This window comes from Hyaena hyaena, unplaced genomic scaffold (genome assembly GCF_003009895.1).
Source record: "Hyaena hyaena isolate Hyena2069 unplaced genomic scaffold, ASM300989v1 scaffold_395, whole genome shotgun sequence".
Lineage (NCBI taxonomy): Eukaryota > Metazoa > Chordata > Mammalia > Carnivora > Hyaenidae > Hyaena > Hyaena hyaena.
The window spans coordinates 833,908-853,455 of NW_024081029.1; the positions used below are offsets into that span (position 1 = coordinate 833,908).

The 19,548-nt window shown below is 34.6% G+C and overlaps 1 protein-coding gene and 1 pseudogene across 1 annotated transcript; one reads left to right on the top strand and one right to left on the bottom strand.

The window, feature by feature from the left end:
• Positions 1-239: 239 nt before the first annotated feature.
• JCHAIN (joining chain of multimeric IgA and IgM) lies at positions 240-7,932 on the bottom strand. The gene is made up of 4 exons (XM_039251787.1): positions 7,776-7,932; positions 4,227-4,353; positions 2,160-2,240; positions 240-1,230 (listed from the first exon to the last, which is right to left on the bottom strand). The coding sequence occupies exons 1-4, from the start codon at positions 7,837-7,839 to the stop codon at positions 1,026-1,028; spliced, it is 477 nt and encodes a 158-aa protein (XP_039107718.1). The 5' UTR covers positions 7,840-7,932; the 3' UTR covers positions 240-1,025.
• Positions 7,933-13,091: 5,159 nt separating this feature from the next.
• On the top strand, positions 13,092-19,024 carry LOC120244959 (annotated as a pseudogene).
• The last annotated feature ends 524 nt before the right edge of the window (positions 19,025-19,548 follow it).

A 19,548-nucleotide genomic window follows, 5' to 3' on the forward strand; every position in this document is an offset into this window, starting at 1 on the left:
TTCTGCCATAAGAAGTTTTATGTGCCGTGATCAACACTATGTTTGTCAAGAAGGACCTTGTCTTTTAATTTAAATCTAGGTTTAAATGACAAAGCTACTTCAAGTATGTACATGTATGAAATCAATGATTAATGCATAATTATATCATACTTACAAATTGTTCATCAGTAATGTTATATTTTAACTTACATACAACAAAGTTAACACAAGTTTTTTCAACAAATTATTTCACACGGGTATATGCTCATGAATCTATTTAATTATTCAAACTGTGCTAGAGAATACATATTTTGGAATACATATTTCATCAGATTGTGTTACAACGTACATGATTTCCAATGGGGAATTTCTTATATTATCCTGATTATAAAAAAAAAAAACCAATCTGTGTCATTTGCCATGGAATCTATGTTATGTCAAAATATAGTTTTCAAAGATGCATTTACTTATGTCATGTTTGGCTCATTAGTTCCATAAATGGAGATCCCATTTTAAATTACTTTTACAAATATTTTCAAAGCATGTTTTCCAAATATTATTTTTCTAGTGAAGACATATAACTGACTTATGTTTACGTATAAATTTTCTCTACACAGTGGTACTTTTTAAAAAGAGAATAATAGTGCAGAAGGTGCCAAAGCTCTGGCTCTCCAAGGCAACGCCAAAAAGAGAAAAAAAGAAAAAGGAAAAGAAAATTGAAATTTAATCGTTTCTTCTGATGTTTACTCTTTGGGTTTTATTTTCTCCCCTTGTTTATTTTTAAATGCTAGAAATTATATTCCTAAGGGCATCCACCCCTTTGGGCAAGGATGATGAGAGATTTCAATACTCAGAGTAAGAATGTACAGTTGAAAAGTAATTTCAATAAAAATAATCACGCTACTATTTCAGTTTGGGGGTTAGTTTTACACGAAGGAAAAAAAAAGTCATTGTTTCAAATTCATTGGTGGTAAATATATGAACTTTCTGCCTCAAAATGAAGAGCCTTTTAAGATAAGGGGCTATGCAGTCAGCAATGACTTCAATTAGTCAGGGTAGCAGGAATCCGGGGTCAAGGCTGTTTCCACCATCCTGGTCACACCACCATAGGTAAATGGGACCCGATTTGTATAGCACTTGTTTCTGTCGTAAGTGTAGCAGACCTCATTCTCTTCCTCACAGATGTTGCTCTGGCTGGCCATAACTATTTGATTTTCCAGCTCCACTTCGACAGGATCACATTTTTTACAGCTGAAAAATAAAAATGGTTATTAGACAATAGTCACCAAATGTTGTGTCAGAATCTGAGTGACTATTCATTTCTATCCACAATCAGCTGGCCCTTGAGGCTCTGACCTGACAACTGACAAAAGGTAACTCCTTTCAGACCTCAGCTGCTCTAAATTACAGAAGAGTTAACAGGATTTTTCAGCCTTTAGTATATATAAATTAGTTGAAAGTAAACAATATAATTAATGATATGATAATATTATGGTTTTGTCTATACTGTATATCACCTTGTAGTCTGTTAGGTTTGCTCCTAAATGTAAATGAGGACTAAACAGGTTATCTGTAGTGACAAAGAAGGAAGAAGTTTTTTTAAAGTCTATTTTGAGAGAGAGAATGCTTGTGCATGCAAGTGGGGAAGGAGCAGTGAGAAAGAGAGAGAGAGAGAGAGAAAGAGGTAGAGAATCCCACGCAGACTCCAGGGTGTCAGTGCAGAGCTTGATGTAAGGTTCAGTCTCACGAATTGTGGGATCACAGCCTGAGCCCAAAGGAAGAGTTGGATGCTTAACCAACTGAGCCACACAGACACCCCGGAAGGAAGAATATATTTAAGAAAAAGAAATTGTTTGATGTTGGATTCCATAGTTTGTAAAGAAACACCTACATGTTAATATGTGTGAAATCCAATTATTTAAGTATTAAGACAAATCGGCCCTTCCTGTACTAATGGCAATAATTTCTTATTTAGAATAAATTTATAGCTAACTTTTATCTGTGATAAAGCTTTATAAATGCATGGTATCTAATAATTAACACAGGAATTAATGTATGCAAAGTTCAAATTATATTAGTAAATGTTTGTTCCCCATATATTCAGAAACATTCTCACTAACAAATTTAAATAAAAGTTATGAAGTTCCATATCTATATTAGTATGAAGGAAAATCTCTTACACATCAGACAAATGGTACACAAAGTTGGTTCTCACTGGAGAGGTAGGATCAGAGATATTCTCTCTGTTCATCAGAGGGACACTAAAAAAAGAAAGAAAAGAAATCAAAACAATGAAACTAAGAAATATTGCTAGGACAGTACTTAGTATCTCATCAGTAATTTAGTACGTTTGCACTCTGTAACACTATACAAACACAACACAGTAATACTGTTGCTCAGATTTCACGGTAATTGGCATATTTTAAACACTTCCCATCCAAAGTAAATCTCCCAGAAGCTTCTGTGTCAATGATTTTTGCTTAGTTGGCTAATCCCTGCTTTTCCTTTAAAACTCAGCTCAAGTTTTACCCTCTTTATGATGATCCATTCTCACCCCTGAACAAACTCCTTCCTCTGCTGTCTCCCTGATGTTCATGCATCTTTATTATAGCAGAGGCCATATCATAGTTGCTTGTCTACTGGGTAGTTGCTTCCCCAAACGGCACAAGTTCTTTGTGGCAAAAACATGTATGCTCTCTCAATGCCTTTCTAGATGTGTGGCATGTAGAATATGTTCAATATTTGTGGAATAAATGGACAGATATTATTATCCATATTTTTGGACTGCAGAAAATATGAACCGGAGAGCTCTGTGATCGACCCAAGTTCACACAACTACTAAGTAGGAAAGCTGTAACTGGAATCAAGATCCCTAGATTTGTTGATCCTCCGTGAAAATCACCCTTATCAACTAGATGAGGTGATTTCATTAATGTTCACATTTTTTCATCTATGTCATCATTCCTCTTCATGTGTGCCCCTCCCTACCAAATGACACAGAGGAAAACATGCGGATGGATTTAGCAACACAATCTCCATAGATATCAAGCCAGAAGCTTAGACATTGTCTCTAAGTTCTCCCTCTCTGTGATAACTTACGCCTAATCGATCTAACAGTTCAACCGATTCTGATTCTTTGCAATCTGTGCACTTAGTTCAGGACACCACCATTTCTTTCCTAGATTGTAGTAATATATTAGCCACATTATTGCCCAATTGGCCTCTAAAATACTAGCCTAATTTTCTTCTCTGCCTAAAACCTACAGTGTCTTCACACAAATAACAGAGTACCCTTATGATGGCATAGAAGGCACTTCATGATATGCCTCCCCCTCACCAGCCCCATCTCTCACCATGCCACTGTCTTTACATGCCAGCTGTAAGCAGCTGCTTGCAATTCCACAAATTTACTAGGCTTTTCTCATCTCCAAGTCTTAACAATAACAAAAGCAGTAACAGTTCTGACATTAACTAAGTATTAACAGAGTGCCTGGGATTATCAGAAGCATGTTCTGTGATGATCTCATACAATTCCTTACAGCAACCATTTCCTTTCCCTGGAATGATCTGCCTCACCTACCAACCCTGCCGTTCCCCACACACATTTACTCAGCTAACTGCCACTTCCACCTACTTACTCCAAACACCCCTGTCTGACTCCCACCGCCACTTTCTCTTCATGCTCTAGGACTGGACTGGATGCCCCTCCTTAGATCTGAAATATCTTGAGCTTCTTCCTGTCGTAGCATTTACAATACTGTCATTACCTTTTAAACTACTTAAAGTTCCCTAGTAGACTGTAGATTATTTGACAGCATGAACTGTGTTTTATATAAACTGTTGTATCCCCGGCTCCAATCCTCACCGGCATTTAGTAGCACTCAATAAATGTTTGCTGAATGAATGAATGAATGAATGAATGAATGAATCTATTTCTTATTAGATTATAAGGCTCTAGTAACAACAGAAAGGCCTTAACTAATGAGGAAGATAAGGTAATAAACATGTATGAGGGTCTACTGTGGGTTAAACACTGTTCTAGGTGCTTTTGTCCATTAGCATATTTAACCCTCACATAAAGTCTGTGTGTCTACTGTTAAAAACAGTTTAGGAAATAGGTTCTTCTAAGTACTGCATGTCAAAAAGAAGAGTAGAGACCTAGATATTACATTCAAACAATGGCTAATATCTGAAAGTATCTCTGCTTACAAGATGGAAAAAAAAAAGAAATTTAAAATGCCACGTACATAATTCTGATGTTTCTCTCCACAATGTCTTCATTAGGATCTTCAGCAGAAGGGATGATCCTGGATGTAATCCGGACACACTTACATTTGTTGTCAGCGAGAACAGTCCTTTCATTTTCATCTTGGGCTTGAAAGATAAAATATGATTAAAGATGAAAGGGGGGAAGGTCTATTTATGTCATTTGACTGAGGTAATTTATCTTTTTCCTGTGGAAAAACTAAGTTTTATGGTTCATCAGTTTCATCTTTCTCCATTTGTTCTCTTTTCTATACCAACATGCTATGTGGATTCTCACAGCATCATGAAGGAAATCCAAACACACTCCAAACAATTTTTTTTCTTTTTCCCTTGGACCAGTCAATGGGAACCTGGGCTGAAGTATTTCTGGTTTTCATCTAATACTTTTTTTTTAAGTTTTTAATGTTTTATTTATTTCTGAGAGAGAGAGAGAGAGACAGCGTGAGCAGGGGAGGGTCAGAGATAGAGGGAGACATAGGATCTGAAACAGGCTCCAGGCTCTGAGCTAGCTGTCAGCACAGAGCCTGACAGGGGGCTCGAACCCACGAACTGTGAGATCATGACCTGAGCCGAAGTCGGACGCTACGTCGGACGCTAAGCCAGACGCTGAGCCACCCTGGTGCCCCCATCATCTAATATTTTAAATAGAGGCACAGCTCTCTAAATAATGCAGCCTTGTAAAAATCAGTGCCAAATGACATAATGATAGAGAAAACAAAAAATCTAGATGATATTTCTCTCAGACCAATTATTCAAAAGTGAACAAAAAATAATGTTAGCTTTTACAGTCCCAGTTTGAAGTGTCACATCCTTCCTGAACTCCTATTTATACTTTTTTTTCCTCCTTATATTGCATTAGAGTTAAAAACAGGAACGTTTTCTCCAAGATAACCTTACTTGGTGAGACTTTTAAATATTCTTTACTATAATTTTCCTAAAAGTTAATTATATTCTTTTTCATAATAACAGTCAGGTTATCATGGCATAATGATTCACTCAAACAAAATAGTAAGTGCTATATTTGTTAATATTTCTGATAGGAAAAATTTAAAAGATACAGTATAGATAGATGTGCTATAAATTTGCAAAAACAATTTAGAAAATATTGTAAGGGACAAGCTTTATTTAATATGAAATGCTGTTTAAAGAAAAAATAATAAATGAATGGATACACAGATGACCACTAAACTCTTAACTCTAACTATCAATATTTATTGTCTAATCTGAATAGTGGACAAAGAGGTCTGGTAAGTGTGGCAAAGAATAAACAAAGAAAATATCTTATTATCAGGACTTGGATCAGTTAACAAGTATTTGAAGAGTTATAACAACTTTATTTAATAGTGCTAATTAAATAATAATAATGATATTTGATATATTTTTTGTTTTGTTTTATTCAATTTTTAATTTTTAGATCATTGTAAATTCACATGCAGTGATAATAAATACTAAAGAGAGAACCCATGTACATTTTACTCGGTTTCTCCTAGTGGTAACATCTTATAAAACTGTAGTATAATTTCCCAACCAGAATACTGAATTTGATAGAATTCATGAATTTTAGCTTTTACTCAATGTAGGGTACTTAAAAAAAAGTATAACCTACTATAATAAAATTGATCAGGATAGATATTATGTTAATTGGAAGTCTAATTATTTCAGAGGTGTCCCAGAACAGAGAGGACCTAATTGCAGTAGTTCAGTCTTAGTAATAACAGTCATTACAAACACATTTTAAGACCATTGTTTTGCACTGCAAATTGTTGGAAGTACTTTACAACGCATTATTATGGCATTATTCATAACTTCCTAATATGTCTTCTGATAAAAGTCTGTACAGTATTGCAGAAGAAACATTATGAATTCAATTCAACATAGTAATGTAACTTCTCTTAGCATTTTGAAAAGAATAAGATGACTTAAGTGGTGTCTTTTCCCTACTCCTATATTCAAGACTCTAAAATGTCTTTCTCAATAAAATACAAATGAGCATGTAATGCCCGACCAAAAATACAGATTGAGTCAAGTATGTGACTTGACTATTAAGTCTTAAGTAGAAAATGTCTTTATTTGATTTATAGCATATAATTGATTTTCTTATCAGAAACCTAGGAAAAAACTATTCCTGTTTATTATGACTTACTATTATTATACAAAAATATTAGGCAGCCTAATACATCTTCCAGGGAATGTACAAATATAGTCAATGCACCAAGGCTTAATATTCTCACTGACAGACAGCATTTTTCCTAATAAACCTGTTATTACTAGAATGTGCCTTACTTTAGTCCATTTAGTCCTGCTACGTTCTCAGGTGCTCAATAAATATTTGTTAAATTTAATTCAGTTCAAACAAATAAGAAAATATACTTAACAACACATACTAGATATGAACATGAGTTTACTAAAAAGTGATTCTCCTATATAGGCAGAAGAGGCTATAGAAGTTAGGAGTGTGGTCTATAGGGTTAGATGGCCTGGGCTCTACCTACCACATGCTTGCTATGTGACTGTAGGTAAGTTATTTCACCTTTGTAAATCTCAAGGGACTCAACCATGTGTTAGAAATATTAATAGTGCCTATCCTCAAGTGATTACTGTGAGAACTAAATGGAACAAATAGTATATGTAAAGCAGTTAGCATAATGCTAACCTAATAAATGACGGATATTTTATATATGTATCTATATGTATTTCATATATGTTTATAGATACATAAGCATGTTCATAAACACTTATTTATGTATGTAGAGATATATTGTACATCTTTAATTCTACTATCTTTATGATTTATCTTTAAATATCATTAGAAATTCATTGTTTCTAATGCTAAATTAGCAAAAAATATATTTAAAATGACTATGGTTAATTACAACATTCCCTGTTCTGAAATAAGAGAAATAAGCTCAGTAAGTATTAGAAATAGTCAGGCCAAATTATCACTTCTAACTCTTTGCCCTTCTACATGAAAATTGTTATATCTATATTCAGGGTGTATTCCATTTTCTACAGTACTTTGAAAGGTTAATAAACAAAACAACCACAGTTATGCCATCAAGTTATAGGCAACCTGTGTAACATTAAACAATGTTAAAGTGTCATAAGAAATCTGTAGGCTCAGATCCAGCAAAGTTGTTAGAACCAATATCAGTCTCTCTGGGTAAATAAAATCCCAAGTATTCTATATTGTAATTATTACAATTATAGTAATTATTATTTCATTTCTCCAGAGTATTCTCTTAAAGTACTCAAGGAGAGGGCTACTGATTTTCAAGATTCAATATGAATAGTTATATAACTATGAGCACTTATCCAGATATATGTATTTTCTTATTCTCTAAGTTATACTAGGCAAACAGATAAGAGGAAAAAAGAATAAAAAGAATTACAATGAGTCTTATCTGCAGAAAGATCACTGCCCATAATAAAGATTAAGGCATGTTAGAAAAAAGTAGCCAGTTTGAAACTGAAGAGCAGATTTGTGTTATATTTTTCCTTTTATCTGGGTTAATTTTCAAAATACCACATACCTGTCACAAGAACAGCCTTAACAAAAATGGCTAGGACTCCCCAGAAAAGCAAATGGTTCTTCATCTTGGCTTCACTTCTTTAGAAAAACTGAAGCTAAACAGTCAGGGTTAAGGTGTGTGATCTATAAGGAGTGTGCAAATGATGGTGCTTCTGCTTTCTTAAAATAACACTCCAGGCAGCTAACAAACTAAAAACAATCACAACTGCGGTTGGAATCTGAAATTCAAATGCTGCACTAGACAGAAGTGTATGTCTCAGATTTCCGTATTTTCTTCCAAAGTCTCCCCCCTCAAAGCCATACTTTGATGCAATTACTCTTTATTTTACATTTACTTTATAAAGTTAAACCAGATTAATAATGATATCAAGTCGAGTACATTGAGAATGTTTAAATAGAGGTTCCCAGCTTTACTCCCTAGATAACAATGTTTTCAAATCAAATATGTGATATTTGTTGTGCCTAGAACAGTAAAGGAAGGGAAGAGAAGGAGGAGAAATTAATTAAAGCCTTTCATGGTTCAATTATATCTTATGTTACCTTTTTCTCCTAGCCCTTAATTAACCAAGTTACCAAACTTAAATATACATATTATCCATGACAGATATAATGTATACATATTCTGATTGCTATCAGTTATTTTGTAAACTCAAACATGAAAATGGAATTCAAAACAGATGGACACTAGATGTATCAGTTTAATTTGATAGCGTTAAGGCAGACCTTGTGTTTGATCACCCAGTAACAGCTTTCAGAATTATAAACCCATGAAATGATTTTCATTTGAGATGCCTCAGCAGAAAACTGAATCACTGCACTATTTCTTGTAAGTTTTAGTCATTAATCAGTGTCAACAAACAAACAAACAAACAAACAAACAAATAAACACCTGAGCTTACCCTAGGAGCTTAGCCTGAGCCTACCTGTCTGCCCCAACTTGTTACAATTTCCTGACTCTTAGACAGGGTTGGTTCCACAAGCATGCAGGTTACGTATATATTCAACATCAAGTCTATGTTACTTTTGGTTCTCAGTTCTCTAATTTTTTAAGGATCTCCTAGAACTTTGAGAGGCATTAAAAAATGCTTCAGGATCATTAGTAGGCAAGCAGATTTCATAGCCAGCAGCAGAAGACAACAGGATGAAATGTTAATGTTAATGACTAGCACAGACTTGCATTCCTTCAGTCATGTATTGAATGTCTACCAAGAACACAGTGGTGGGCACTAGAACATAAAATATTACTATACTGTCAAACTTTACTTCCATTTTAATTTCTACTATGATAGGACTTAGAAAGATATTTGGGGTTAAGAAAAAACATATTGGATTCACAGGAACAATTGTATCTATTAGAAAAAAAAATCTGAAAGCACATTATTTTAATGTATGGTCAGGATGTCAAAACAAGCATCAACCACTTAAGAGCTCCTCATCTTTAACTATAGTTTCTAAATAACCAATTTATTCATTCACTCCAAAAGAGAGTAATTAGAAACAAGCTGGATACTTTTTGTTAAGTCATTTTTTTCCTTGAAAATAAACTCAAGGCTAGGCTGCATCCCCACAGTAGGTTGGATAAATCCATGGGGACAAAAAGCTTCTCCCAAAGCTCATTGTTTATAAAGACAGATATTATTTGATTCATAATCACTAAGCTAAAGAAAAGTTTTATATATGATGTTACTTTTCTTTCAATCTTACAATTTTGGACTTCTATTATGTAAACTATGCATCTAAAAGAAATAACCTCAATAAAAATAAGAGGTGGTGACCCAAGTGTCATTTTGCCACCAAAAGAGAGTTACCTATACCTGCAATACAAGATCAGGACCAGTGTTTTGCCAAGTTTGGTCCAGGGACTATCCTCCCCAAAACATCTGGAGGACTCATCACAATATGAATTTCCTGGCTCCCTCCAATCAAAATTCTGGAGAGGTCACCTTGGAAGAAGTATTTTTAAAAAGGCTTCCTGTTGATTCTCATGTACAATAAAGTTTGAAAATTGGTAGACTAGAAGCATCTGGGGGGAGGAGGGAACAGTGAAAACTAGCAGTATTATCTATTTATAGAAGAGCAAGAGGTCAATAACGGTAATCTTTTTAACACATAGGCTTACATTGAAAACAGCTGAAGCATCTATTTATTTTTATATGTCTGTGCTATAGGTGAATTGTTTCGTCACCTTTTAGCAATAACCAATTATATGTAGATAACAGGTCCTGGTTTAATTTTTAAACAATTTCATCTCCAGTTTTAGTTATGTTCTTCCCACAAAATATATGTAAAATGTGAATAATAGAACACTTTCCATGCAAGCTACTGAAAGCTTAGCCATATGTTCTAAATTCTTCACGAAAGATAGTTTCTTTTTCTACATTCATATAAAAGATTTTTATAGTAAGAGGCTCAGTGACAGACTAATCTGGATGAAAGAGAGCTTAAGGTAATTTAGTCTCATCTTCTTTTTTCCTACTCAAGGTTTGTTCCAATTTCCTATACAGCAGACAGTATGAGTTCAGCATTTGTTTAAAAACCATCTGAAACAGGTCGGTGCTTCACTTCCTCTGGACACAGCTTTTTATATTTGGGATATTCAAATCATGAGAAAGACTTTATTCTCTTGGGACACAGAGAAGACACTCTCCTTGTTTTGCTACTATCTCATTGGTGATTCATTCTCAGTCTCTTGCTGAATTTTCCTGTGAATATTGAGGTTTGATCCTCAGTCTTCTCTTTTCTCTCACCCTTGCCTTAATTTATTTTATCTGATCCCATGCCTTTGACTACAGGACATGTTGTGACTTTCAAATGTATAATCCTAGACTTTACCTTCCCTGTTGAGCTCCAAACTCCTATATCCAACTTTCTATTGATATCTCCACTTGTCTATCTAACAAGTATCCCAGACTTAACAAAGCAAAACAGCACTCTTGATAATCAAGCCCTCACATTTCCACTCTGATCTTTTCTGTCTCAAGTCTTCCTTAGCTCAGTAAATCAACCTGGTTATTCAAGCCAAAATCCTCTTCTTTGATTCCTTTCTTTTCATCTCCCCCATATTCAATTTACCACTATGTCCTATTGGTTTTATTTTGAGAATATATCCCAAATTTATTGATTCTCTCCATTTTCACTGCCACCATGGTCCAAGTCTCTATCCTCTATCCTAGACGACTACAATAGCCTCAGCCACAGTTATTTTTCCTTTGCCCCAGCATTGGCTACTAGGACTTAAAAGAATTTCTAAGTACCCCAAATAATAAAAAATAGAGTCAGACACTTCCTCCAAGGCTTACTAGGAGGCAACAGAACTCAACTTATGGCCATCATCCACAATCCCCCACTCCTGAGCTCCTCCTCTAGTCTTTAGAGGACTTTGGAGGGAAAGGGAAAATGGCATCATAGGAGTGGTTAGCTTTGTGGAAATAGTGGTGTTTTTGGTAAAAGAGACTTACCCCCTTCACTCTTGGGGGAAGGAAAGACAGGATGCTTTCCTCTCCCCCAAGTCAAGTGAGGGAGAGATTTAAGAAAAGAACTCAAAGAAATAAGGGAACCTACAAAAGGGGGAAATTGAGAAGCAACAGAACGTAATAGTTAAGAGAAAGGATTCTAAGTCTGACTGCTTGAGTTTATTTCCCAATTCATCACTCACTAGCCATGAAACGAACAAATCTTAAAAGCTCATTCAATCTCTATCTGTAAGATGGGGATAATAACAATATAAATTCCATAGGAGTGTTGTGGAATTAACATACAAATGAGTTAGGAAAGACAAAGATTTTGGCATATGGTAAACACTCCATAAATAGTAGTGATTATTATCATCAGAACCATTATAATCATCATTATTTTGTTGGTCACTTCATGCTGAGTTTCAGAAAACACAAACCTAACCTGGAGCTTATCTACTGCAATGAAGTTTGAGGAAAGCATTCCTGGGAGAACGGGACACATGCTCATGCTGTATGATCTTCATAAGGTGTGAATAAAAATACTTAAAAGCTCTAGTAACCAAAAAAGAATGGTTCTGGCATAAAAAACAGCTACATATAAAAACAAACAAACAGATAAAGCAGATACACAGACCAATGGAACAGAATCTAGAACCCAGAAATAAATTTATACATATAGGGTCAACTATTATTTGACAAGAGAGACAAGAATATTCAATGGTGAAAGAAGGGTCTCTTCAATAAATGGTCTTGGAAAAACTGGAAATTCACATGCAAGAGAATGAAATTGGACCCCTATCTTCCACTATTCATAAAAAATTAACTCAAAATGGATTAAGAACTTAACCATAAGACCTGACTAACTCCTAGATGAAAGCATAGTGAAAAATTCCTTGACATTGGTTGTGGCAATGATTTTTGGATATGAGACCAAAAGCATAAACAACAAAAGCAAAAAACAACAGCTAAAACTACATCAAACTAAATCCTTCTGCACTGCAAAAGAAATAACCAACAAAATTAAAATGCAATTACGGAATGGGAGAAGATATTTACAAACCACATATGTGATAAGAAATTAACATCTAGAATATTTAAGCAAAGAAACATAGCAAAGAAACCAAACAATCTGATTTTAAAATGGGGAGACAGCTTGTATAGACCTTTCTCCAAAGAAGGCATTCAAATTGTTAATACATACATGACTAATGACCAAGAAAACGCAAGCCAAAACCACAATAAGATATCACCTCACACCTATTAATATAGCTATTATAAAAAGACAAGAGAAAACAAATGCTGGTGAGGATGTGGAGAAAAGGTAACCCTGGTGCACTGTTGCTTAGAATAGAGATTGGTACAGTCACTGTGGAAAACAGTATGAATGTTCTTCAAAAAATTAAAAATAGAACTACCATGTGATCCAGTAATTCCACTTCTGGGTAATATCCAAAAGAATATCCAAGGGAAATTAAACCGCTATTTCAAAGAGATATCTGCGCACCTGTCTTCATTGCAGCATTATTCACAATAGCCAAGACATGGAAACAACCTAAGTGTCTGTAAATACATGAATGAATAAAGAAAATGTGATATATATGATGGAATATTTTTCAGCCATAAAAAGGAGGGGAATTCTGCCATTTGTGACAGCATGGGTGGACCATAAGGACATTTTGCTAAGTGAAATAAGTTAGACAGACAAAAACACTTTCTGACCTCACTTATGTGGAATTTAAAAACACTGAACTCAAACAGAGAGCAGAATTAGTGGTTGCCAGGGGTTGATGGATGGGAGAAATGGGAAGAGGTTGGTCAAAAGGTACAAATTTCCAGTTATAAGATGAATAAGCTCCGGGAATATGAGGTACAGCATGGTGACTAGAGGTAATAATACTGTATTGTACACTTAAAAGTTGCTATAAGAGAACTTTAATGTTCTCACCATAACACAACAACAACGAAATGGTAATTATGTGAGGTGATGGATATGTTAACTAACTTTCCTGTGGTTACTATATGTATCAAATCATCACATTGTATACCTTAAACAGTTATATGCCAACTATTTCTCAATAAAGCTGGAAAAGAAAAAGAATATATCCAGAGTTTTTCTGATGTGAGGGAGGAAGACAACACTTGGAGGAATTGTTAGCTTTATTTGAAATAAACTAAAACCGGAAGCAACCTAAATATCCATAAACAAATTGGATGAACCAATTGTGGTATGTTATTCAGCAATAAAAGCAAATGAACTGTTAGCACACAACAATATGGATGAATCTCAGAATAATTGCTCTGAGTGAAAAAAGCCAAACAAAATATTTTAAAATAGTATATATGATTCCATTTATTATATATACATAATTTAAATACATATTACAGAAATATACAATCATACATTTTAAACATTATTTTAAAATTATATTTTGATATATTTCTATTAATTTTGTATTGTGTTAAATAAATATTACTTTAATTTAAATAATTATAATAAAATTATAATTTAATAAAAGTTATTCTTTTAATATAAATAATTCTAGAAAATGAAAGCAAATCTACAGTGACAGAAAGCAGATCAGTGGTTGCCTAGGAAGGTAGGGACAGGGAGAGAAGGGAGGAAGGGAAAGATTACAAGGTGTCTGGGGAAACTTTGGAGAGGCTGTTCATTTTCCCAACAGTGCTTTCAAATTCCTGACCATACATACATGTCAAAATTTATTATACAGTTTAAATGTGTGCATTTCATTGTGTATCTATTACACATCAAAAAAGCTTTTAAAAATTTACATTTTTATCAACAATGGCCAAACCATGGAAAGAGCCCAAATGTCCATCGACTAATGAATGGATAAGGAAGATGTGGTGTGTGTGTGTGTGTGTGTGTGTTTGTGTGTGTGTGTGTATACATACATATATACTATATATATATATATATATATAGTGGAATATTGCTCAGCCATCAAAAAGAGTGAAATCTTGCCATTTGCAACAGTGTGGATGGAATTAGAATGTATTATGCCAAGTGAAATAAGTAAATCAGATACAGACAAATACCATATGATTTCATCCATATGTAGAATTTAAGAAACAAAACAGACAAACATATGGGCAGTGGGGGAGAAGAGAGGAGAGGGGAACAAACCACAAAGCCTCTTAATGATAGAGAACAAACTATGGGTTGACAGAGGGAGAAGGGTAGGAAGTGGGCTAGATGGGTGATGGGTACTAAAGAGGGCACTTGTTGTGATAAGCACTGGATGTTTTATATTAGTGATAAATCACTGAATTCTACTCCTGAAATCAATATTACACTGTATGTTTAACCAAAATTTAAATTAAAAAAAAAGGTTGGGGGAGAGACATTCAGAATAATAGGAGTTGAAAATCAAAGAAAAATTGTGATATTTTATTATAATTCTATTTTATCAACTACTTAAGTACCTACTATTTACTGTTCTAAATATTCAGGCAAAAGTATGTATTGCTTACATAGCAATGTTGCTTTTGTGAAGCTATTCGTGGTACTTTCTGCATGAGATACTGTGGCTGGTATAAGAGTGGTAAAATTGGAGATGTTAGTGAGGTTCAGATTAGGGATGTTTTATATGGACCAAATGTTCTTTAATTACTGAAGTTGACATTTGGGAAAAGATAAGCCAGATTTGTAAAAAAAAAAAAAAAAAAATTCATATCTTCAGAATTCAGTTTTAAAGTATATTAGATTTTCTTTGAATGTTCTTTATCAAGTTGAAGAAGTTTTCTCCTGTTCCTAGTTTGCTGACATTTTTTTTCAGAAATGGATACTGCATTTTTTTCAAATGCCTTTTCTCTAATTATTGAGACAACCACATGATCATCCTTTTTTTCAGTTTGTTAACGTAGTGAATTATAATGATTTTAAATGTTAAACTAACCTTGCATCTCTGGGATAAAACCCACTTATTCATTACATAATATCCTTTTTATAAATGGATGGATTCAATTTACAAAAATTTTGCTTTGAATTTCTGTATTTATGTTCAAAAAGGATATTGCTCTGAAATTGTTCTTTTTTTAATAATGTCTTTGCCTGGTTTTGTTATCAGGATCATCCTGACCCAATAGGATAAATCTAGAAGTATCTTCTCCTCTCCAATTTGCTGGAGGTGTTGGTATACAATTAGTATGATTTTTTTTTCTTTAAATAGCAGATCTTGCCACTGAGGCCAGGGCCTGGAAACTCTCAAGGCAGGAAGCTGGGGAAATTGCAGAGGGCTTCACATTTGTTTTCTGTCTCTCAGAGATCACTGCCCTTTGTTGCCTAATGTCCAATCTCTTAAAAATCATCGTTTCACAAGTTTGTCAGGTTCTTTTAGTTGTTTCAGATGAGAAGGTAAATCTGATCTGTTACTTCATCTTGTTTCAGATTGGATGTTGGAGAAAATGAGGTTGGGATATAAGTTTTTAGACTGAACTAGACTTTTCAGAAAACTTTTTAAATGTTTATTTACTTTTGAGAGAGAGAGAGAGAGAGAGAGCGCGAGCGAGCCTGAGTGGGGGAGGGGCAGAGAGAGAGGGAGACACAGAGTCCAAAGCAGGCTCCAGGCTCTGTGCTGAGCTGTCAGAGTCTTACACGGGGCTCAAACCCACAAGCAGTGAGATCACGACCTGAGATGAAGTCAGAGGCTTAACCTACTGAGCCACCCACGTGCTCCATAGACTTTTTAATTTTTTTTTTAAATAAACTACTCTTTAGACCTGTTTTAGGTTCAGAAAATAAAATAAACCAACATTAATGACAGAAAATTTCCAAAATTATTGAATCTTCTTAAAACATTGTCAAGGGAAGACAAAGAAAAATTTAATTATAGTGATTTGGAAGCAATAATTGGGAGGAAAATAAATGGTTTCATGTTTATAACTCATTAAACTATTCACTGCTCCAAACTCTTCTCAACATCCAGTCTTACCCGCATGACTCATTGTCCACTCAGCAGACAGTGATCTTTCAAAAGGTAAGTCAGATCGTATCTGACCCAAAACCCTCCACTGGCTTCTCATTACATTTAGTATAAATGCAAACTCATCATTTTGCCTGATTTCCCACAATTCTCCCTTTCATTAATCATTTTCCAGCTACTTGGATTCAGGGCCTCTGTTCTTTTAAATCCCTCTGTATGAAATGCTTTTCATATTTTTGCATGGCTGCCCCCTCAGCATCATTCAAGCCTCAAGTCAAAGGTCAGTGCCCCAGAGAGAATTTCCCTCATGGATAATCATCCGAACCCAGTCACTGTCATATTACCCTGTTTTATTTCTTCAAAGTATTTATCATAGTTTGAATTTCTTATTTAGTTTATTTAGTAGCTGCCTCCTCTTCATTAGAATAAAAGCTCCTTGAGAATGGCATTGTCTTATTGTTCACTTCTGTTTCCAAGATCAAAGCATACCTAAGAATACCTAAGATATACTAATTGATAAAGGCTGAATGGAGAACATTTTCATACGGAGTTGAAAACTGTCTCTAATTTTAAGTCCTCTAGCAGTATTAGTCTCTCTTCTGAACAGACTCCATAGCGTTAATACATACAATAGTCGAGGTGTCATGTGACCAAATATAAAATAGCAGGACTGCAATATCAATCAATGCCACTTGGGATAACAGTATCTCTCTTTTGGCAGCTATGTTACACTATTGGTTTCTAACAATTTTACAGTCAACTAAACTCCCCTTTTAAAAAATAAGTGTTTCTATAAAGTAATAACTTTCCCACATTTAATATTTAAACAGTTGGAATTTGGGTGAGATTTAGCATTGGTCCCTAAGTTTTATCTTGCTAACCTCAGACCAACACTACAACCCATTAGATTCTTTTTAAGTCCAGATTCTGCAACCTAGCACATTAGTTACTTCTCTCAGCTTCACAGCATCTACAAACTCGATACACATATCATCAGAATCTTTACATTGTTAAGAAAAATATTCAATGGGTTAGTGCTGAAGACAGACTTCTTCGGCATACATCTAAAGTCTCACCTGTAAGCTAACACCAATCCATTAATAAGCACATTTTAAGTATAGCACTTCAATTCAAGTTAATTCATATAATACCATAGTATCACACAGACTGTAATTCTCATGTGGTCCATAAGGGCAGTATGAATACTTATCTTAAGAAATCAATCTCTCCTCAGCCTCTATCTTTAATAGCATGTGATTTCTCCCCTTGAAAGTCTTTCATAATATAAAAAGATCTTTGATATCCTGGAATCATGCCACTTAAACACTTAAAAGGGATGATGATATTTTTTAATAGCTTTCTTGGCTTTAAATCCAAAATGTAGCTGAACTCTTTTGATTTTCCTTTTAACAGATTAAATTCTGCATTTAGTGTAACAATTCATTGTTCCCATTTGTCCTTGAACTTCATATGAAAAATAAGTTTTGGTAATGAATAGGATTGTCCAAATCAGATCCAAAAACACAACATTTAAAATATACTACAGACTCCCTCTCTCTCTGACCCTCCCCTGCTCACGCTGTCTCTCTCTCTCTCCTAGAAATAAATAAAAAACATTAAAAAATTTAAAATATACTACAGGGACATCAGGAGCATGGCCTTTATACCTTATCTATATGTACTATATCTTTACCTCCTGTACCTTCGAGACACTAAACAATACAAAAGTTACTTTGAATCAACCCAGGAAAATAAACTGATAGAAGATCCTATTGGCACCAGAGGAAAGATCTTCTGCTGAGACAAGTTAACAAAAACGATCTCCAGAAGTGAAGCAAGATAAAGCATTCAAAAGTGGAAAATTCTTTACGTGTGTGTATATATACACAATATAATGAATATATAATTGGAACCAGTTTAACTTTAAGCATCCTGAAAGTCCCAAAACCATCCTGTAGTCACTCAGAGTTCCACAAATCTGTTGTACGTAAAGTTATTCACAAAGATTAAAGAGGGAGTTTTCTAGAGGGAGCTCAGCCTTTTATCTGACTGGCAATCTATTCCTCCCCACAAGACGATCCTGGCTGGCGTGCTCTGGACTTCCCAAAACACCTGTAGAGCACTCTCCAGCTCTACAAGAGCAGATGTAACTTATCAAGGACCATTATCAGTTCTTTTCCGTGGTGTCGTGGAGGCAGCAAACTCCTATAGGATGAAGTTGACCATCTCTTTCCCAGCTACTGGCTGCCAGAAATTCACTGAAGTGCAAACTTTGTACCTTTTATGATAAGTTCATGGCCAGAGACCATGCTGCTGATTCCCTGGGTGAAGAACGGAAAGGCTACATGGTCCGAATCAGTGGTGGCAATGACAAACAAGGCTTCCCTGTGAAGCAGGGTGTTTTGATGCATAGTTGTGTCCACCTGCTGCTGAGTAAGGGGCATTCCTATTTCAGACCAAGGAGGACTGGAGAAAGAAAGGGCATTGTAGATGCCAATCTCTGTGTTGTCAACTTGGTCATTGTAAAAAAAAGGGGGGAGAAGAATATTTCTGATTCACTGATACTACTGTGCCTCATTCCTTGGGGCCCAAAATTGCTAGCAGAATCTGCAAACTTCTCAATCTCTTTAAAGAAGATGATGTCCCCCAGTATGTTGAGAGAAAGCCCCTAAATAAAGAAGATAAGACATCTAGAATCAAAGCGCCCAAGATTCAAGGTCTTGTTACTCCATGTCTTCCAACACAAACATTGGTGTACTGCTCTGAAGAAACAGCATACTAAGAAAAATAAGGAAGAGGCTGCAGAATAAGCAAAACTTTCGGCTGAGAGAATGAAAGAGGCCAAAGAATAATGCCAGGAACAGATAGATTGCCAAAAGATGGAGGCTGTCCTCTCTGAGACCCTCTACCTTTAAGTCTGAGTCCAATCAAAAATGAGATTTTCTAAAAGTAATAAATAAGATCAGACATCCAAGAGAAAAAAAGAAAAAGAAAATATTATCAGCAAAGTTTAAAGATATGCTTAATAATGTTAAGGAGTATATAAGCAATTACAAGAGTATTTGTAATGCTTTATTTCTTAAATCAAGTAATAGTATGCATATGTTTGTTATATTATCTTTCAGTTTATATATTCATAATAAATTAAAAACAATTAAGAGTCATTGTTAAAAAATAAAGACCAATTATCACTCCAAACAATGCATGCTTATCCTTTCTCTTTCAGAATCTTAACCCTGAATCTATTTTGTAGATTAAGAATTAAATAATGGTCCAACATTTTGCATATTATTATAGGTTAAGCAAATGTTTAGTATTAAGTGCAGAATTAAGAATACTGAACTTTATTTCCAAAATTTCTAATCTTTAAAAGAAT

Bases quoted from the DNA above. Each gene is read 5' to 3' on its own strand.
- JCHAIN (XM_039251787.1), bottom strand. From the start codon at position 7,839: ATGAAGAACCATTTGCTTTTCTGGGGAGTCCTAGCCATTTTTGTTAAG. The intron at 2,241-4,226 runs GTACGTGGCATT...TTCTTTTTTTAG, and splicing joins GAGAGAAACATCAGAATTAT to TGTCCCTCTGATGAACAGAG. The intron at 1,231-2,159 runs GTAAGAGATTTT...TTTATTTTTCAG, and splicing joins GTGTACCATTTGTCTGATGT to CTGTAAAAAATGTGATCCTG.